At 41.3% G+C, this 22,948-nt stretch overlaps 1 protein-coding gene across 1 annotated transcript in view; it reads left to right on the top strand.

Annotated features, from left to right (window-relative positions):
* The first annotated feature begins 1,417 nt into the window (after positions 1 to 1,417).
* The window catches only part of dennd4c (DENN/MADD domain containing 4C), a 38,647-nt gene continuing 17,116 nt past the window's right edge, over positions 1,418 to 22,948 (top strand). Inside the window, exons 1-2 of the mRNA XM_083904849.1 lie at positions 1,418 to 1,639; positions 18,699 to 19,009. Of these exons, the coding sequence (XP_083760975.1) occupies positions 18,711 to 19,009 (299 nt within the window). The 5' untranslated portion in view covers positions 1,418 to 1,639; positions 18,699 to 18,710. The remainder of the gene's footprint in view (positions 1,640 to 18,698; positions 19,010 to 22,948) is intronic.

The following is a 22,948-nucleotide window of genomic DNA, read 5'->3' as shown; positions in this document are numbered from 1 at the left end:
CTGTCTGTTTAAGAATCTATACATAAATGTAAAATGGCAATAATGTCTTTTTCTGCAAGGTTTTCTGTGGTTTGAGTTAGATGGTTTTAATTTAAAATAACACAATGAACTGCATTAATAAAAATGTACAACTTGTCATTTTTTCCTTTTCTAGTAAGTTTGGTAAAAACCCTCAACAAGTCATGGTGTTTGTGTTTAAATGCTCCCTTCGTGTGGTCAGTTGATCTCACGTTAAGACTAAATTCACAATAAACGCAACTCTTCCCATTTATTGTACTGTTTGCTGTTGCTTAGTTAAATTAATTTAAAACCACAAATTATAAAAAGTATTGCAATTGCAGACCATTAGGTACTTTGTATTTTAAACACACTTGGAGCTGCAGTATGTGGGTGTTTTTGTTGCACTGAATTCTACATCTGTCGCATTGTATTCCATTAATGGAAAGTAATTCAATTAGCTTTTTATGCAAACATGACGGCGTAAATTATGTGCATGTCCTTAAAGGGAAGGCGCAGCAGATGTTTTTTTAATTCACCTGTTGCTTTTTAAATTGGTGTAGTCTTTACCTTTTTACGCCAGAGGGCGTGTGAAACAAACCAAAAATAAAAATATCACTGATTCAAGGCAGCGGTGAAAACATGGCGAACACGGGAAGTCAAGTCGTTTCACTTTCACAATAAAGGACGCATATGGCTTTAAAGGGATCATTTTAAAAAGTGCAATCAAGAATCCCCCTAGACAGTTATTTGTAATAAAACACCGATTTCAAATAACCCCGTTAGAAATGACCAAGGACCAAATCGGTGCTAAAAAATCTTAAATCGTTATGAAATATACAGATAAACTATTTTCATATAAATGGTGCACATATTCAGTGACAATGCTTTAAAAAAGCTATATGTCCATTTTGTCTCCTTTTTGAATTGTCACATTAAAAACAATGGAATAAAATAACAAATGCAGGATAGTCACACACTATCAATACTAACTAATCCAAACTACCAATAAAATCTATTGATTTGTTTACTGGTGATAAAGACGAAGGACTACGTTTTGCAACAGACTGCTGCACGCAGCACCTGAAACAAGAAATGATTCCTGCCTGTTGGTATAAAACTACAACTCTGAACTCTTATGTATTTTGCACGTCTCGTTGTTTTACAGTAATATCCAGGAGCTTTGTAACAAAGATAATTCTGATCAGATTCGTTACCAAATTACATTGAAAAGATAGACCGGAAGTTGGTGGTTTCCTACGGGCTAGCTTGACAAGTGCCCCCAGCGGCCCGTGTGAGTAGCACCAGTGAGGTCTGTGTAGCCTGTGTGATCTAGTCTGGGCGGGTCCACTGAGAAAGAGACGTTTAGGAGGAAAAGCACCAACTAACTAACTACCAGCATAGACACAAACATGGCGCCGGCCTCCACCGACGAGTACAGATGAAAGTGTGCCGAAGAAGTCGTCAGCAAAGTTTCTGAGGAGTATTTCTGTGGATTTTACATTTTTACACACTGTCCCGGCTTTTGGCTTAACCCGTTTTACTTGGTTTGCACTATTGAAAACACGGAATATATCCAGCGGGTGAAAGCTGCAAGTTGCCTACATGTCAACATTGTCCCTCGCTGCTGCGTAAACAGCTGGTAAGTGCTGCTCATGTTTCTGTCATGGACGTGTCCGAGTTTGCTGTCATAAACAATAGTTATTATTCCAGTTTTTAACGTGTCGCTGTGTGAGTGAAGTGAGCTGTGTGCCATGAAGTGAGGCCGCCCGCTCTAACGTGTCTTTTCCTGGTGTTTCGCTGCTTCTGCACTTTTCATAGCGTGTTATCCAACCACGGAAAGAAAGACGGGGGGAGAGAGAGATAGTACGTAAGAGAGAGAATGAGAGAAGCCACGTCTCACTGCACTGGCTGACCACACAGGGACATCTCCTTTGTCATGTCTGCTGTGATGTGTATTTCCTGCAACAAAGTTGACCGACTTATGAGTCGGATGCAACAGTTGGAACGTAACACCTCCTCTCTGCTCTCCCCTCCTCCCCCCTCTTCTCTCCTTTCCTCCCGTCTACTCTTCTCCTCCTCCAGTCTACCATCATCTCCTCTCCACCCTCCTATTCTTCTCCTTACCTCCTCCCTCCTCCTCCAGTCTACTCTCTTCTCTTTCTCCTCCTTTCCTCCAGTCTACTCTCCTCTAATATCTTCCTCCTCCTCTTCACCTCCTTTCCACATCCTCACCATTCTCTCCTCTCCTCCATAGTCTGCTCTCCTCTCCTCCTCCTCTTCCAGTCTGTTCTACTGGAGCTTGTCTAACCTTGCAGGTGTCTGCATTTCCTGCCTGAAATTAAAGACGAGCCTGTGGTTATCCAGGAATTCAGTAGGAGGGGGTTCATCATAGTTGTATTTATTGTGTTTCGAAGTGTTTCGTGATGCTTTAGAAACACAAGTTGGGAACAATGTATACCTTAATTACTCTACCTTGCATTAGACACTGAAGTGGTCAGTCTGTACATTCACATGACATAGAAATAACCAAGTCACCATGTTAGTTAGACTAAAACCTGACGTTTTAAAGGTTTGGTGTGTAACATGGACCATTATTGGCAGAAATTGCATTTTTCATTCTTTTACCATGTTTATATAAGCGTATAATAAAATTGTTTGGCTTTTGTAGCAAAAAAAACAAAAAGCTATAAGCCATTTACATATAGTGCTTGTACCCTATGGAGGACGCAAAGTGCCAAAAATACACCATTAAGTAATTCCTTAAATGTGTCATTAATTAATTAAAATTGGAATTAAAAACATAAATGTGTTTATTAAATATATATTTCTGGTTTATATTTGTTTTCTCTGCTGCTATGTACCAGCAAAATGCATTCTGGGATACAGGGCTTTCTCCAGGCATGCTAACTTTAGACCGAAGCAATGGATCAAAGTCGATCAGTGTTCGCTCTGCCCATTGACTTTGATGGGTTTGATGAGTTTGACAGATAAAAGAATTTCATGATGCGCTGCAACACAGGACGATGAAATAATGAATTAGATAGTGAAATAATAATATAATTTTTTTTTTTTTACATAACATTAACTGGTATTTTAATACATTCATGGCACATTTAATAACACATTTATATATTTATTTTTGAAAGTATCGTGCGCTTCAAAACTATTAAAATATAAGTTCCACATTTAAAGTACAAAAATTATAACGCAAGGGCGAACTTGGCTTGAAGGTTGCTTGTGAAATCCTGGGCTGTGGTATCTCGGAGCAAGGCACCCAATCCCCTTTGCTCCCCATTGATTGGGTTTAATTGTACACCCTAAGATTGATCCCAACCACTTGATGGCCACGTACAGTGCACCCGCAGTGCTGGTCCCAAGGGGACCTGGATAAATGGGACGGTTGCATCAGGAAGGGAATCCGACATAAAAATATCTCTGCCAAATCAAATATGTGAATCACTAATAAAAAGCAGGTGATCTGCTGTGGCAACCCCTTCCCTCTGAAGTCAGATATACCCAGGCTCCTCTCTAATTTCAGTCCCGCTGTCTCTGACCGTAAACCCATGGCTCAAAGTTGTGTAAGATGTTTGTGTTGGTTATTGTGACTGTGTGTGTGTGTGTGTGTGTGTGTTTGGGGGGGGGGGTTGTCTGGCAAAACCAAAGTGCTCACATATCTGTACCTCAGCATTTGACTGTCAGCCGGCCAACCGGAGTCTGAAACTTCTCCGGGCAGCAGAGTACTCCCTCCTCCAGTGTCCTATCAGCAGTTTGGTGATTCACAGCATGCAAGTGATGCTCCCTGTGTTGCTGTCACAGCCTTGGCACAGGTCCCAGCTTAGCAAAGGGACTGCCAATGCACTTCCGCTTGTATTGCACTCGTCTTTCACTACCTGAGATGGCAGTAGGAATTGCCAGATTGAAGCTGAATAATCGAGACACGTGGCGGGATGAAGTCGTGGATATTGCTGTGGCAGACTTGCTGACAGACATGCACACACAGTCTGGTTTCCATGAGGACATTACTTTGTCTAACATTCTTTTCCTGGGGACATACTTTAACCTTAACCATACTGACCCTAACCTCATCCTAACTAAACATGTATTCACTTTAAAATATAATAATGGTCCCCATAATGTGACTGTGTGAACAGATTTAGGTCCCCACAATGAGTAATACCGGGAACATGCACACACGGAGCACACAGGAAAAATCTCTTCCTTGACCTTGGCTCGGCCTGACAGTCACTGGAAAAAAGGGAGTGGAGTGAATGTTGCCTCCCACTCGCTGCTGCAGACAGAGGGTGAAAAGTGGGTCATGCCTGCACCACAGTGCGCTGTGTGTACATTGAACTTGCACTTTGTCACTGGTTGTCCAAAGGCGCTGTCAGGTGACCAAGTAAAGGAAGCAGATTGTGAGGGCAGCGGCAACAGGCTGTTGAAGGACTTTGTGGTTGCCGGGGCAGTGTTAGGAAAAAAGCTGGTTGCAACACAACGTAACTGTTGCTGGACATGCATTTGCCACGGAGGTGCACGCCTCTATATAAGCATATATTTTGTTGTTTAATTCTTCGTCTCAGTTCAGCATTACTGTTGCAATTGCAGGGTCAGATTCTGGCCGTTTGAGTCAGTGACCTCCATTAAAATTACAATTCATAACTCTCTCTTTTTAACGCTTTAATTTTCAACTCGGTAAACCCATCGAAAATGGTTTCGAAAATAGCCAGCACTGTGAAGGAACTTGGAATGATCATGGTTGTGTGATCTCAATCATCTGTACCATTTTAGCTCCTACTAGAAGAAGATTTGGGAATGCTTTCCTTGTTGAGTATGCCTACTTCACTCTGAAAAATGAAAGCTACACTATGCAATTTCGGACGTTTTCAGACCACTATAGACCTTGTTTTTGAATGCGGAAGTAACTAAAGGCCGACTTCCTGTTTATGTGCGGCACTTCTGGTATTCATTTCCTCCACGTATCTATGAATCGAGTTTGCTTTCTTGTCATTGTCGTGCAAACACTCGTAACTGCTGATAACAAATTGAAATGGCAGGTCAGTTGCCTCGTATAACAAGCTTGACGTGGACAGATGTGGAATATTAATCCGGTTTAAATGACATAACTAAATCAGCTCTTACTTGGGACACCAACTCAGACACTTGCAACACACAATCATAATTAGCTGCGGTTTCATCTGCGGCTGCTGACTTCACCTTGGAAGTTTCGCTGGTGTTTCTGAGACACATTGACACTTCTCTGGTACTGGATGATCTTCTGAAGGTTTATTTTCAACAAAGTAAAATTAACAGACAGCATGGAGATGCTTCAATGGCTTTGTTGTTTTGTTTTTGGCTGATTATCCCGTTCCATGAAAGCCTTTCCAACTGCTGTTTTATCAACACTTCGACTGCACACATTATACCCGTTTTTCTAAACGTGATGTTATCTGTCCCAAGTTGTCGTCCTGCTGCTGCATAAAGCTACACAACTAGTTGACCTGAAGTCTCACAGAAATAATGGTGGACGTTACAGGTTTCTGCCAAAAATATGATTTATAAGAAATAGGTTAACTACCCACCCAAGGGTCAAGTGATGTTCAGCCAGTCCAGACTTATGCCAATTGCAGTTCCTATTGGCCAGGTGTATCTTCATGGCTTTAACCTATCATGATAAAACTGATTGCACAGTGTAATGGCAATAGAAACATTGCGCCATCTGCATTTGTGTTCATCCCTATAAGCTGTGCTTTCACTATTATTATATCCACAGGGACTGCTTTTTTTGTTGTTGAGGGTTTTAATTAACAATACAAAGGCCACATGGCGGAATAGTGGCTACCAGTTTACAACCCTCTCTGTGTGGAGTCTTCATGTTCTTCCTGTGTGTGTTTTCTCTGGTTTCCTCCGACAGTCCAAAAATATTTGACTCTCTAAATTGACTGTAGGTGTGAGTGTGAGAGACACTGAATGAACCCTAACCCCACCACTGAAAACACTAGTCTCTGCTTGCTGAGCCAGCTCTTTACCTTAAACACCTATCGTTCATGTTAACATACATTAACTCCAGATAATTGTCTCTATCCAAAGAACACTGCTCTTGGTTAATGCATTTACTGCCTCTCTGACCTTGAACCTCTGAATTTTCAGTTTGTTGTTGATGTTGTAATGATATTTTTTCAGTAAGCCCAGGTCACAGCCGGTATAAACCCAGCTTGTTAGTAAGGGTAACGAGTTTGCCCTCTTTTCCCTGCTCCTTGAAGTGGAAAGAATGCTCTGTGTCTGCCGGGCAGTCACGCTCCAGGAGGGAGGCAGTCTTGTGACGTTTCTCACTGCTCTGAGCTGCCTAGGAAGTTTATGTGTCATATTTTATGAGGGTTTCCTTTAGTCCTAATGTTATCCAGGTAGCGCTTATTGCCTCAGCTGGCTTTACAACTCAGTCCTTGTCATACGTTGACAGCTGTTTTTGACACTGGAGTCTGTGCTCGGGTTTTGCAGAGTAAAACAAGACGTCAGTGTCATTATTGACCTCCGTCAAGGAGGTATATGTTTTCGCCGGAGTTCGTTTGTCTGTCTTTTAGCAACTTTACTCAAAAAGTCACGGACGGATTTGGATGAAATTTTCAGCAAATGTCCACAATGGGACCAGGATCGCGTGCTCCTCAGATGCTATTACTATTTTTATCACTATTTTGTAGGCACTGAGCTGCCTTGGCGGAGGTCTGCACTCTCTGTACTTTTCTTGTTTGGAATTGTGCCAGTTTTTTCTTCCGACTGCTTCGAGTTACCAGTTTCTGCCGCTCACTTGCTTTGATGTTATCTTGACTAAACATTAAACAGTGATCTAGTGCAGTCAGTGAGAGTTTGCCTTGGGTGAACATTGCGTCAGTTTCTCATAAAAGACAGGCGTGATAATTAGGGCAGCAACAATTATTTGGTGACTAAAAGAATCGGCAGCTACTTTGATAATTGATGTGGGGATTTTTTTTTAGAATTACATAAAAGTTTTCAGATTTTTCTTTGCTCTGTATCACAAAGAACTCATTAAATCTCAATTATTTGTCAATTTATCACATTTTTCTTGCATCTTTTGTGTTCATTTTCATGTACAAGAATGCTTTGGGAATTTCTTATTCACATTTGGAACAAACATTTGTTCTTACACGAACTGATTAGAATTTGGTGTTTGAAGGTCACCAGGTCACTGTGACCTCTTTGTCATTCTTTCCATGTTTATTGTAAGTCTGTTACACAAATCAAAATTGACTTGTTGCAGCGTTTGTTTGCTGTTCTTATTCCTGCGCACATTGCTTGTTTTACACCTTGCAAAAAAATCAGTGCATTGTTTCATGAAGACGGCAGAAATGTTATGCTCAGTTAGAGTGTAGAAAATTCAGTCACAACAAACAGCACATGGAGTGAAAAACTTAAATAGCCCATAGGAAAAATTACAATCCGCTGCCTTTGCGCCATGTGTGTGTCTTGTCAGATCTGGCAGTTTCCTTCTCTGGGGGGTGTGCCGTTGACAGCCCCTTGGCAAAATTGGATTTTGTGTTTGTATGAAAACAAGTGCCTGGGTTAAACAAACACAAATGAGGGAGATGGTTCCACTGTTGTTGAGGTTGTGCAGAAGGTGAGAGACATATGGATGGAACAGATGGATGTGATAAAACCAGGCTATGACAGTGGCTTATCTGGAGCTGAAGGGCTGATTAGACCTTGAACTCTCCACCTCTCGCTCAACAGCAAATATTGAATAGTTGAATATATTCTCTTTCTGTATCAAGTGTGCTGATATACAATGTGTCAGAATAAATGCCAAAATGCCGTGATGTAAAATGTATTCTCAGTATATACTCAAATTACTCATTACTCAAAGGCTTGAGTAATGGTAGCCTCATCTCAGCGGGCCGTTAGGATTAATTAGCAAGTTGAGCTATTTACACCATATGCACAGCCAACATACATCTCTTTTAGCGCAGATGGGTCTAGACTTCATTGATGTCATGATAACTCATTTCATTTTTTAATTCCCATTTCGAATGTCTACATGGTGTCATAAGTGATGTAATGTCCATGATTTGTTTGCAATATACCACATTACGGCCTTATTGCCAAACTTAAGTCATTTATTAACACGGTGACTGTATTAGTAAATGCTTACATCTAGTGTTTTCCACCACCAAATAAGGTCACATGTCTGATGCTACAAACAAGCCTATGGTGCTAGTTATCGTTTTAGCGTCACTTGAATTTTGAGGAAGTTATTCCAAATGGGAACAGAAGATTTGCCTGTGTTAACAGAGTTGTTTTCGTAGTTACGTCTACGTCCTTACGTACACACCGTGGTTCTCTTGTCAACAACACAACCGTCATCACAGATATACACATATCTATCTATATCTATATTCATATCTATCTGCTTTCCATGACGTCCACGGACATTACATTGACTTACATTACAATACTATACTATACTATACTATACTATACTATACTATTCATCGATCTGCATGCACACGGTGATGTTAAAGTGTGTGAAATTTGATGTAGTATGCATGCCAGGTGGCTAGGTGGCACTGTGAAGCACATACCTTCATACAACAACACCAAGAGCGTGTGCATGCGTTGAAACTTCTTTCTACTTCTCTCTAGTAGCGCTCCCACAGTTGAAAACCAAAACATTAACTCGGCTTAATTGCTGAAATGACTCCTGGATAGGTATCAGAGCAGCTGAGGCAATTTGAATGTCCGACTGATGAATATAATCCGACATGATTGTTGTTGTTTGGCTGTACTGCACATGGATCTGACGTCAACGCGTACGGGAGGATAGCCAGCGTGAGCAGCTCAGAGCACACTTTTCACAGCACAGTTTTCAACCCTTTAGACGGGAACGCGTACATCTGATAAAATATTTTGTCGGTTTCACCCGGGAGCGTTGTCGTGTAAAGCAAGCCTTAGAGCTCTGCAAACAAAGCCTTATCTCTGACCTTAACCATAACCATAATTCAAATCTTAGCCCTAAACTCAACTAGTTCCTCAAAAATTAGGTTCTGCCCAACCAGGTTTTGGTCTCCATGAGGATTATTTATGCTCGAAAGGGTCCTGAAGAGGTAGCACACAGACTCATTGTAGCTTGCATCATATGAATTTAATCAGAAAAAGCCACTGGCTTTCACTTGAGTTTATCTCTTCTAACCTACACTCTGTATCAAAAAGAACCTGGAGTGTCAGGTTTTATCTCTCTGGTCATTGAGGTTTTGTCACCTCATTGGCACCCTTGTACTCCGCCTGGCCTTGACCGCAGACAGCATGTTGTGATGACAGGTTGCAAGAAGGTCCACTTTGCCTTGCGCAGACCCTCCAAAGCTACAGAGTGGCACTAATAGCAGCCACTGGTGCTGAAACCACGCTGCGAGTAAGCAACAAACTGAAAGGCTTTGGAACTGTTACAGCTGAAATTAAATGACCTTTATCCTCTTAATAGTTTTGTTTTTTTTGCGCTTTTGAATAGGACTATTAGAAAAGATCAGTAAGACAATTGGTAATCAACTCCAAAATGTATTGCTTAATTTGATAATCAAATAGTTTGAACCTTTCATAAACAAAAACAAATTCTGTTATTTCAGCTTGAATGTTTTCTGGATTCTTTGTTGGGCTGAACAATTCATTCAAATTTGAACATTGTAGAGGCTGCAATTAAATCATTCTATTTTGATTGTGCTATGTCCCATACCAATAAAAAAATATAAATACAATAAACCTACAAATAAATGTTAGACACAATTCTGATCATTAAGTTTTAGGGCAGCAATGATAAGATAAGAGTTTACTCAGTGACAGTAGCAGTTTTGTATTTCATTTATGGACAAATTGAGGTCATTATTCATAATTTCCCTGACAATTTATGAACCAAATGTCCATGTCATGAATCCAAAAGATGTAAAGGGATGGAAAATTCCCAGTAAGAAACTTTCCATGGGACTTGGAACTTTCGGTAAAGGAATTTTGGAAATATACTTTCAATGGGAATTTTTGCAACCCAAGCTACAGCCCTAAAAAATAATAAATACCACTTGCTCATCGCAGAAATCGGCATGTTAAACCACCTGCAGCTTTAAAACCCTCAAAACCCTTTTTTACATCTATTCACTGTGTCACAAGTACGTGACAGATCTGCGTGTCATGCTCAGCTGCTCTGTCAGACAAGATGCAAGTGGATCTGCATGGCAGGGACTTCTGCTGAAATAACTGAGACAAGCACAGCACTGTCTGACGTCCAGCATTACGCACACTGACACACACAGAGAGCGAGGCGGGCAGGCTCTTTCACCTCTGGGGAACAAGCCTCCAGGCTCTTTTGTGTAAAAGGGATGAGATCATTGTGGGGTAGACCATGGGGGATGGAGTAACAGGTTTACTCTCACAATTAAATACAGAAATCTCTGTCTCTTTCTCTCTTAGCTTTACTTGAATTGAATTTGGCACTTTGGATGAACACCATTCTCCCCAGACAAGTGCCAAAAATGGACAAACATCAGGTCCTGGTGCCCAAGAATGTGAAGAGTAGGACCTCCCTGCTTTTTTTATGGCAGCTGAAGAGTTTTCCCTCTGCCCTCAAGGATGGTTGAGCTGCACAGCCAATCTTTGGCATGAAATTGTTGTGAGCAAGTTCAGACCAGCGCCACAGACGAGGAAGAAGACTCTCCAGCTCAGGGAAACCTGAGACGAGCAGGATTTTTAGGTGTAATCGTATGATATTTTACTCTTTAAATGCATTGCGTTGCATTATATGTCCTAAAACACAACATATCCCCACCCCCACATTCACTAAATGGACTTTGTGTCACAAATCTATTAACTTCATTTGTATTTTTGACTTGAGATGCTCATGTTTTGGAGATAAGTCAGTGAGCTCATGAATTAATGAATGAATGTGTGGCAGGTATGTGTATACAAAGTGTGTGTGTTTCTATTTGACTCAGCTATTGTGCAAAAAAAATAAAAGGATCAAATCAAATGATCAATGGTCAATGATCAAACTAAAGCCCAATTTATACTCCTGCGTAAAGTGCTCTGCGTAGCTATGCAGAGTCCTCTGCGTCGACGCAGAACCTGTCGAAGAGCCTCTGCGTCATCTCCGGGTGCACGGAATATTTTTTAAGTGTCCGTCACTCCGTCAAGAGACAACGGAGACGGCAAGAGCTGCGATTGGTCCTCAGGACATGCCGAGCTAAGCTGCTCTGTGCCGGCTCACAGTGAGCGCCGAGCGCTACAGAGGGCGGAGCTGATCCCCGCCGACTTCGTCGCTGCCAAACTATAAATACGTCATATCTTAACACACACAGCACATGTTTAGACTCTAAATGACCAATTTCTCGCCTCAAATTATCTTAAAACTGCTTTCCGGGAAACAGAAAAGTGAGAAACGGCCGCTGTTTCAACAACAACAGTCTTTCTCCCTCGGACGCCATTGCTCACTGTAGCCAAAAGCACAACAACCTTGCGCAGCGACCCCTACTGATCGGGCGGGAAATTGCAGCGCCTATCCGTCACCACGACGCAGAAGTATAAATGCTCGAGTGGTCTACGTGGTGACGCAGACGGATAACGCATACGCAGTCGGAGAAGTATAATGTGGCCTTAAGGTAAGGTTTTCGGCACAGAATGTGCACCTTGGAAAAATATTTGATCAGTATTGTGAATAAATAATGTGACAGGAAAATCTATTAATGTAGGTTTAGCCAATAATAAATAAACGGATAAAAACAGAAAACTATCCAAACTAGACATGGGATGATATAAAAAATTTCCACCTCGATTTTCCTGACCAAAATAACTGTGATTCACAATTCACAAAACTTGCACAGACAAAAAAGTTTAAGTCTGGATTGTAACAATAATTTAACAACAATAGACCAGCACTATAATAAACTTTTTTTTCCTCGTGCCCTTTAAAATAAATTGTTATCTGTGTGCTGCTTTATAATCTGTTCTGGATACATATACCTAACATGAAGGCCTTCCTTTTTTTTTTTAGAATTCATAGCCAGAAGGAAGCCAGAAGCAGCTTCACAGTAAAGAGTCACTCGAACCATGTGTCCACTCCACAGTGGCCTCACGGTGGTATCTTCTGTCACAGTTCACTGTGACCTTACTCCCCGAGTGCAACCCAGACAAAGGGGGCGTGACACTCGATCGGTGGGGCTCAGGAGTAAAAGAGGAACAGGTTTTCACATGGGAAGGGAGGGGCAGAGCATGGCCTTTAGAGGCAGGGGCTCAAGTTACAACACAAGGCTGCATACACTGGAAATTGAATGCACAGCTTTTTATCTACCAGTTTGACTCATTTGTTTTACCCTTTGTCCCAAGAAGCGTCCTCTTTTTTTCCCCCCTTCTTCTTGCCTCCAGGTTTAGAAGTCGTGTTTTTTCCGACCTGCGTGCTGAAACAAGAAGCGGCAGTGATGCTGTACTCTTAAGTTCCCTTGTGTTTACATTCGGTTTAAAGCTTTTAGTCTAATTCCCTGTCAACACCATCACCATAAATGGCCATTTACATGTTTTATTTGCTCAACAGATGTAGTAGTGCACAATAAAACAAGCCATTTGTATCACTTCATTGATACTGCATGTATCAAAATGCAACACTGGCTTGGATTCTGACAACCTTGAACGCGACAATGGGCTGCCGAGAACAGAACATGTGTGCAGAACTAAACTAAAACTAAATGTACTTTTGAAAGGGAACAGTTTCCTCTGCGAGAACATCAGGAGTCACAGCTCAGGGTTGAACAGGCTGGCATTTGTTGCCATGGCAGCATCCGTGTCTGTCTATGATGGGTTGTCACAAAGAAATATTTCTATGGTTGTGGTGGAGGCAGTAGAGGGGGGGGGGTGGTTCCATGGTTCCAGCTTTAATAGTGAGTCTGACATTGCATGCACACACCTAATAATTATTCATGTTGGCAGTTTAGAATATGGCAGATATCAGCAATAGAAAGCCTACAGTGTTCAGCAACCATGTTCCTCAGACCATGTGCTCAGAATCAAACATATCTGCTGGCCGGTATCAGGAATGTGTTTCCTTTTTCTTGCTATGAACTAGGGCTGCAACGAATAATTGTTTAATCTGTTGATAATTTTGCTTGCGTAATTGATGTTATTTGGTCCATTAAAAAAAACATGCCATAATTTCCCTTTCTCTTATTTCTGGAGGTTTAACTGATTTCCAGTTACTGCCACCGTTGTTGCTGTTCCTTGTCTGCTGTTCAAACGTATAATTTGTTGACTTTCTTTGGTGTGACTATCCCTTTGCTGCTTTAACACTGGGAATTTCCCCATTGTAGGCCAATAAAGGGATATCGTATCGCATCGTATCGTATCGTACTCTAGCAGCTGTTGGTCCAGTTAAAAGCCCTGAAATTTCATCTTTGATATATTGTGTATTTGTGATTTATCTCCAAATAAACACATCGTCTGGGACACTGGCACAGTGCCTGACCCAGGTTCTGGTTCCTTTCTCTTTCTTACATTTCCAACACCCTTACCCTAACCCTTTGCAATCAAGTTGGTGTCCAGTATTACCTGCGTATTATTTTGAGTGAATTTACTTTTGGTTTTTCCTGTTTTAATAATTTCTTTGTTATATGTAGAAAAGAAACTAGGGAATATTTGCTCAAAAATCAAAGAACTTGCTTTAATTTATGAAATTATATTATATCGATTTAAAAAAATATAGGGACACGCTGATACGATACATCATATCGGTATCGGTCCGACACTGGTCAAAATCACTGGGCTGGACATTGAACAGATAAAAGTGTAAAATCTGATACAATCCAAAAATCGTAGATATTGCTTGCTTCACTATGCACAAGACTGTAAAAATATATTATAATTATGTCTTTGAAATGACTTGTAATGGCTGTAGGAGGTAAATGCAATCAGTACATACGTTTTATGAACAGTTTTCTAGTTTGAATGATGTAAAATGACTGTATCGTCTGTGATAGATATTTGAGTTTGCGATAGCCGATACGAAAAAGTGGTATCGTGCCATCCCGACTATGAACCCGTTCCCTGCTGTGGTATTTTGTGGTGATTTGTGCCCATGTTCTCTGTGGCTAATTGTCATAGTGCGGTAGAACAGACGGTTTAAAAGCTGAGTTAAATTGAGAAAATACCAACAGTTTGAATGACAAAAGAAATGGCCTTGTGCAGGTTGTGTTGCATTGAATCCTTGGGAGTCTTGATGTGCTCTTGATGGGAAAATGGATCACAGAAAAGAACGTTGTTGTGGGAGGAGAGAAGGTGTGTGAAAGGCCATGTTTGTCAGAACGGACAAAATGCTCCTGTTGTTTGGAACCATTTTAACCAACATTTTTTGCTCTCAACATTCAATTTTCTCTACCAAGTGTTAACCAGTGACATTGCAGTTGCAGTGAGAGAGTGGAATAACTTTTATTATGGTGGGTTGTGTGTGTATATATATATATATGTATATGTATATATATATATATATATATATATATCATCTCATGTGTACACATGACACAACTGGGAAAGTCGATGTTTAATAAATACTGAGTATAGCTGCTTCGAGCAAAAAGACTGCAGAAATAGAACTGCAGTTAATAATTTATTGGTTTTCAAAGGGTCTTCATCCTTTGAAACTTTGATGAAATCTTATAATTAACTTGTTTAACATTTCATTGCCGGTTATTGAGCCACTAGAGTACATTTACTGGCTGCCCTTTGTTGGGAACACATTTTCTACAGCAGTTTTAGTTACAAAGCAAATGTAGAGTGAAAAACAACCTCAACTGCGTTTTGCTTTTGAATAGGTTTTAAGATGTAACCATGGCTACGGTCCAGTAAATCTCTTCAGAGCAATAAGTCTTAAAAGCTCTCTATGTCTGGATTGCTGCTCTGCATTGTCATAAAAAATATGGCCTTTAGCTGAGTGGGACAGGGCAGGCCGCATTGTGCTGTCAAAATCCACATCTGGAATCATTTGGGCTCCAACAAATTTTATTTATGACAACAAATAAAAACTTAAATTTCAGTGACTTTTATCAGAATGGGGAAATGTCGCACTCTGAGGGTAAAACGGAGGAAATTCATATGGGTGGTCCTGTTTTGGAAGTAAATATGTGCAATTATGGTACCCTCTTACACAGGATGATACACAAAACTGACCCTGTTTGATACATTTATTCCTTACCTATCGGATATAGCGATTCACCCCCAGCTCAGTTGGTCTGCCTTACATTACTGCAACACTTGGCTTTTGGTAGAGGTTGTCAGAGAGGATTGATCAAATAATCCTCTAATTGTTGACAATGATGGACTTATTGTGCCACTTTTGTCTGTTTAAAATACAAGACCTACAATACACAACCTTTATTTGTCATTATACAGTACAAATACCATACACGAACTGTCCAGGGTGTACCCCGACTATCGCCCTATGTCAGATGAGATAGGCACAGCACCCTGCGCGACCTTCCGGTGGAGGATAAATCGGTAGATATTGGATGGATGGATGGTACGATACCACGATATTTACATTTGAAACTCTCTACTAGTGATAGACCTCTCCTCCGGGCCGCTGCAAACTAGTGCGCTAAACTAAAGTTCAAATCGTAAAGATTCGTACTGGATGCTGAACATGAAAGTATTTCTTTTTTTGTGCTTGAGGATTGTGTTTAAACATTTACAGCACTCTCTCTTTGATCTCAGCAGCATACTTTTTGTGAAAGATGAGACGAAATATATTCCTCAACAACCTTTTTTTCATGACTAAGACGGGACGATGATGAGACTCCACCACTGCCCTAAAACAGTGATTATAAGACTATATTAACATGCATTATTGGTAACAGAATCAACACTAGATCTGAGTGTTTTCCGGACATGGATTTAGGGGCTGTCCACACAAAAATTAGTGAAGTGGGAGAAAATTGATTTTTTTTATATATTTCATTGTAATATATAAATATATGTATTATTTGTCGGAAAAAAACAAAACGCCATCCTCGTATTGCATTTTTGGAGAAATCAATACGTTACGTTGGGAAACCGATGATGTCATAATCCTACCTCGCTCTTGTGCTTGCTTTCGCTAACATTTCCTCAAACAAAGAACAAAAGAAAAAGCTTGCATTGATCTTGCCTCAGATTCTTACTGGATGTGACATGAAAGTATTCTTTTTTTTCTAATTGAGGATTATGTTTACACGCTAACACCACTCTCTCTTTGATCTGAGTGTTTTTCCCCCAATGTGGATTTAAAGGACAGTGAAAAATGGACCACATTCTGGGCAAATGTCCAGCGAACATTCTTCATAGCTACCTGGACTGTAATACCAGCCTGTCTGCACAGAAGGACTTCACACAATACTCCATGGCATGTTCTCAAACCTTAAGATGAACAAAAAAAAGACGACTGCAAGTCCCACTTAGTCAGATAACGTGTCATCTCCTGTAGCCGAAATATAGGAAGTCTGTGTCTCCGCAATTTTTCCTCCCAAGCCAATGGGCTCTGCAGCCATACACTCTACCACAGACTGCTGCCAGATTTGATGACACTCCTAACCTATTCTTAACCTTCTGCATGGTTATGATTCATGTCCGGAATAGAAATGAATGAGCTTCAGTGGCTGAGTCACTACTAGCCACTGGAAAATATGATCTGTATCGATCTTACCAGCTCTCTAACGTGGTATTTTTTGGCCAGGCTTGATAAGATAAGTGATTTTGGCACTTTGGCACATAGGAGGAGCATATTGTTTTCCTTGCATCGTGCATATGGAACATAAATGATATATAGGCATTTAAGTGACGATGCACTAACAAAATTCTCATAACCTCATGAGGAACCTTACTAACATCTTTTTGTGGCATCTTTTTTTTTTATATACCATCAATCAAGCCAAATTTGTGGCCATATTTCAAGTGTTTAAAGACCACTCTCTCAGCTTGATTTGTGGTCCCAGTGACATTTTGAAGCATTCCTCCAGACCCAATGGTTCTCTCCTGGCTCGCTGCAGCCACAAGATCCTTAACTCTCTCGACATGTTTGGAGATATATAATGACAAGAGTGTTTGTGAATGTCAGCAGACCCAGTCCCTTCATTACCCCTTGTGTTTCCAGCGAGTTTGTTTGCTTCTTTGTGATGCAGCAGCCTTAAAGGATACTCTTTACTGCCTCAGCCACAGCAATAAAAGCATTCCTAACTTTGTTTCCAGCTATAGTGTTCCTCTTGTCCTTATTCTTAAATCTGGTCACCATGTTCAGGACATTTACGACTTTAGAAATATATAACTTTCTGCAACTTTTCTTCCATAGGAAGCAAATGAGGAAGACAGAACCAAGGCAGCAATATTTAGTGCAGAAAATCATATCAACATAGCTTTTAGTTGGGGATGCACGATATTAGAATATTGCTGATATCCAATATTCCAATACTGTATATGAGGATGTTTTGACTGCAGAGGTAATTACGTCTCAACTGTAGTGAAGTTCACAAAGTATTTTTGATACTTGCATCACATTAGATATACATTTTCTTGATTGTGAAAAATAAATATTGAAAGAATAATAGCTGGAGAGGGTGCCAGCTTAAAAGTCAAGGAGGTAACCCTGGATTTCCACTGGACGCGGAACGGCAGCGGCGCGGTCGCAGTTGCAAATCGCTTCCATTCTAATCAATGAGAGCATTTCCACCAGCAGAGCTATCGATAGGAATCAGTTCTATTTTTGCCGTTGCCGCTGCTGAACCTCGTAAATTTCAACGAAGCAGATCGCACAAGACAGGAAGTCAGACACAGAATCAAAGTAAAACACTTCCGCCCCCCTTTCAAAATAAAACACAATACGCAAGTCATACAGCCAGTCACAACTTCACATCAACATTCCGTCGTGACCGGTGCTACCAGGTAAACAGTCAATTAATCAGAGCGTCTCGGAGAGTCATAATGTACGACGAGAGACTGATTGTTGAAGTGGAGAAACATAAAATCATTTATGACACTAGATCAACAGTTCTTCCACGTCGGAGAATGAAAGAAGCTGTGTTGTTGTTGTTTCCTTTATACACACAGTCTATCGCTGGATCTCGCGAACTCGCGTCCGTTCAAGATTATCGAGAGATCTTCCGTGAATACCGCTGGCTCCCAAGGCACCACGCCGCTGCCGTAAAGCGCCCGGTGGGGATTGACGCCGGGCAGAGGACGAAGCAGAACCGCGCCGATGCCGTTCTGCGGCCGTTCCGCATCCAGTGGAAATCCTGGGTAACGCCCTATTCAGCCGACTAGCCAACATCGGCCAATAAGGATATTGTGCATTCCCAGTTAGAGCAGTTTGAATCAGATTTCCACAATGTGTATGAACAATGTGGATTCATCTGGACTCAGGACTCGGCCTGCAGTTTTGTTATTCATATATTAACTAAAGACAGACGCAACAGGAGCTACTGTTCACAGCACAGGAACGCAGCATTCCCAACTGCTTTTTCTTAGGATATGTATGCACAAATCCTCCAATTAAGCATTCTTTGTTTGCTCACATATGTTGACATCCCACCACCCCAGAGTGAGATATATTTGCCTAAAGCTCAGAAACAGTAACTGTAGGTATTAGTGATGGAACAATAAACAATTTGTTGTTGTTTAATTTCATGTATCTCTTTATTCTCCAGGTTCAGCCAGCCATGATTGAGGACAAGGGTCACCGCGTGACCGACTACTTTGTCGTAGCCGGTCTGACGGACAAGTCCACGCCCTTGGTGCAGGATCTGTCAGAGGCCAAGTCCAGCGGGCCCAAAGCGCCCATCACTGACTTGGCCGTCATAAACAGGTCCGCGGGAGAAACGGTGCCCGAGGGCTTCACATGCATTGACACCACCTACAGTGGTCAGCCCGCAAACCTAAACCATGGCAGTCTGAAGAGCCCTGAGCTCTTCCTGTGCTACAGGAGGGGTCGAGGGAAGGCTCCACTCATTGACGTCGGGTGAGTCAGCAGTTTTGTTTACGTCACTGTTTGTAGCCCTGATTGTTGCAGAGACAAATTATTCATTTGCATGACGTCACTTATCAGCAGTAAGTGAGACCTCTGTCTTTTGAATGCGTAAAACAAACGCCCAAAAAACGATTTTTTCTTCACAGTAATTAAAGCTGCTGTAGGCAAGATCCCTGGAGAAATGGCTGATTTTTGAGTCTCATCCTCAGGTGGTTAAGCACTTAACGATGGAGGCTCATAGCCCTGAGCCCCTCCCATCAAATGAGCACTTCATGCATGATGAAGGCCTTCCACCACATTTACACACATTTTATTGCATTTATTTTTGGACTGTTTTTATAATAACAATACCAACCTTTCCACTAAAGGGATTGTATGTGCCGCTACTGCTACTGTAGAACAGCTGGTTGGAACACCCTCTTTTTCAGCTGCTTTCCCTGAGACCATAGCAAGGGTCTAGACGAGGTGCAGTTTAGTTCTCTCTAAATCACACGATTTACATGAAGCTTAGAGTTGTTACGTAATTCTTAGTCAATGATTGCAAAATAAAGGTTGCTTACTGCAGCTTTAACAGAAATAGTAGCTACAGTGCACAGACTTGAGGCTTTTACCCTTGAGTCAGGTGGGAAAATTGTTGTATTGATAAAAGACAGAAGCATGGAAACGGTTTTAGCGAATATAGGAGGACATTTATAAATCACGTGACCAGAAAAATAGCGAAAAATGGTGGAAACGGCAGTTGACTAGAGACGAGTGGACTGGCGAGAAAACCTTGACCACAATAATAAACTGAAGCAGCAACGGAATGCTGCTCTGTATCGACAGCTATTGTCACTCTTCATTTACATCATCAAGCTTTGTTATCCTTCTGTGGTATCACAGACTTTGGCGCCACCTACTGCTACTTGTGGTGAACTAACTTCCAATGTTGGCTTTACGGCTGTTGATGGAACCACACACTGCATAGGCACTTTCTTTTTTTTTTAGAAAAAGTAAACTAGAAACATTATAACAGCATGGGTTCAACAATTAAGATTATTTTTGAAAACTAACCCCCATGCTATTGGGGAAATAAGCAGCTGCATAGTTGGTTTATGCCTCGGGCATGGATGTGAACTGTCTCCTAACACGTTGGCAGATTGTCTCTCTTGATGAATGAAGGCTCTCATTGTTAGCTACGTCCGCATTTTCTAGCAAAACTTTGAAGCAGCTTTCACATTCACTTCATTGTCAGAGGTGGAAGGAAGTAGGTGTGTTGACCGCCTCATTCCCCCGCCCCTACTTTTGTCACCGAGCGCTCCCTTTCTGCTGCACCTCTTGACCGGTCCACTGATTGGAATGCTCCTGCTTCCTTTTATTGTCTCATGACAAAGAACTTGATTTTGTCAAGCACTTTAGCCTCCGTTGCCTAACTTTTACACCTGTTAACCTGTCTGCAGGGAGTTGGCAATATTCCAAACAGTAATGTTTATTGAGAACTATGATGCAACAGCTCGTCATGTCCTCACACACCTTAGTCTTTGTCTGAGGGCCTTTTTTGTTGTTTTTTTCTGCCTTAAACAAACTGGAGTTTCCAGTTATCCAAGAGATTCCCCTTCACTCAAGTGGAGTATGTGACATTTATGTAATTAAAAATTGCTGTGTGGACACAGTAATGCAAATTCTGCCTCATTTCTTGTCTTATTTATTAACTTTAAACTGTAGAGGCACATCAAAACCAGCATGAAACACTGCAGCCGTTGAGCATTGCAGAATATTGTATGTTGAGGGGTTTCCTTGAAGAGATTGTGCAATGCTGAATATATGGGGAGGAGAAAATACTTGTATAAAAGAATCCACAGCCGTTGTCGAGCTAACATGGGCTTTGTTTGCTTTCGCTGAAGCAACAAATTGGTCATGAAAACAGATTTCACAAGCTCGTCTGCTCTTCAGCTGCAAACACAAATATTACGAAACTCAACGTCAAATTCATGAGTGTATTGTCTAATTTGTAAAGAGTAGTCATACATGGTTGGTGGTTTGATGGTTTAATTGCATTTGTTCCCTTGCTAATTATGACGTTTGGTTGAACTATGAGACTCCCTCTCCCATCTGCTGACCCTTAAACCAAGCTGTCTAAAACCACTGAAATAATACAAGTAAAACGTGTCTCCTGCAAATCTTTAAATCTCCCTTCTGCCACCTCTGCTGTGTGTGAAGCTAGCATCCCCAGCCTGGAGCTCCCCACTGTCACGACTCACTGTGCCCATTAGGAGTTGCTTTTTTGTCACCTAAATGAGAATCCTGACTGTTACTTTTTGTCCTGCACTCCTTTCTGAATAAATGGACTCTCTTGACTATTATAACTGCCAGTGCCTGCCATGTAGACTTCTCAAGATTAAAAAATGTTTCTTTGGTATCAGTTTAAAGACGACAGTAGTGGAAGGATCTGTCCTCCCTTTTAGCACAATGTCCACATGGAAAGGGAGGACATGAAACGTCATAAATAAAACCCTGTTGAGACCAACACAGTGGGTCACTGATTGTGCAGTAGAGTTTCTGTAGAGACTATTTAACAGGATCTTAGAGAGTGAGAGGATGACTGAGGAATGGAGAAGAAGTGTGATGGTGCCCAGTTTTATGAATAAGGGGGATGTTCAGACTTGCAGTAACTATAGAGGAATAAAGTTGATGAGCCATACAATGAAGTTATGGGAAAGAGTAGTGAAAACTAGACTGAGATCAGAAGTCAGCATTTAGCGAGCAACAGTATGGTTTCATGCCCAGAAAGAGTACTACAGATGCAGTGTTTGCTTTAAGAATGCTGGTAGAGAAGTTCAGAAGGAACTGCATTGTGCCTTTGTAGATCTAGAAAAAGCATACGACATGGTGCTGAGAGAGGAACTATGGTACTGTATGAAGAAGTCTGGAGTGGCAGAGAAGTATGTTAAACTGGTGCAGGACATGTATGGGAACTGTGAGACAGCGGTGAGGTGTGCTGTAGGTGTGACAGAGAAGTTCAAAGTGGAGGTGGCCACTTCTTGTTTGCAGTGGTGATGGACTAGCTGACAGATGAGCTTAGACGGGAATCTCCATGGACTATGATGTTTGCAGATGACATTGTGATCTGTAGCGAGAGAAGAGACCAGGTGGAGGCAAAGATTGAGGTGGAGATATGCTCTAGAAAGGAGAGGAATGAAGGTTAGTCGCAGCAAGACTAAGAATACATGCGCGTGTGAATGAGAGGAACCCAAGTGGAACCATGAGGCTACAGGGAGTGGAGATAGAGACAGTGGCACTGAGGAAATGCCAGGAAGCAGAGCTGGAGGTAGCAGAGATGAAGATGTTGAGGTTCTCTTTGGGAGTGACGAAGATGGATAGGATCCGGAATGAGTTAATCAGAGGAACAGGCACATGTTAGATGTTTTGGAGATAAGGTCAGTCAGAGATGAGATGGTTTGGAGGGATAGTGAATGTATTGGTAGAATGATGCTGGGGGTTGGAACTGCCAGGCAGGAGTTAGAGGAAGACCAAAGAGAAGATTTATGGATGCAGTGAAAGAGGACATGAAGTTAGCTGGAGAAGGATACAGAGAACAGGGTTAAATAACTAGTTGTTAAGTGATTTATATATGTATGTCTATTTCAGAAACACATTCAGTATAATAAATATGATAACAGCCATTAAAACCAGGAAACTCATCACTGAACATGATATGACAATATCCAATATCAAAGCCCATATCTTGTCTCATGTCACGATATAGATATTATAACGGTATTTTGCCCAGCCCTATTGTGGCACTAGTAAGCCATAGTATTACAACCAAGTGTTCATTTTGTACCATGTATCTTTACATGCAATATTCCCTTCCCTTTTCCCTGGAATTTGAGTCTGAGTCAGCTGGTAAATATACCAGAATCACAGGCTTCTAAAGAAACTGGCTTCCCA

Source organism: Microchirus variegatus (genome assembly GCF_963457635.1).
Source record: "Microchirus variegatus genome assembly, chromosome: 2".
Classification (NCBI taxonomy): domain Eukaryota; kingdom Metazoa; phylum Chordata; class Actinopteri; order Pleuronectiformes; family Soleidae; genus Microchirus; species Microchirus variegatus.
Note: the sequence above shows the minus strand (reverse complement) of the source record. Positions and strands in the feature narration are given on the sequence as shown.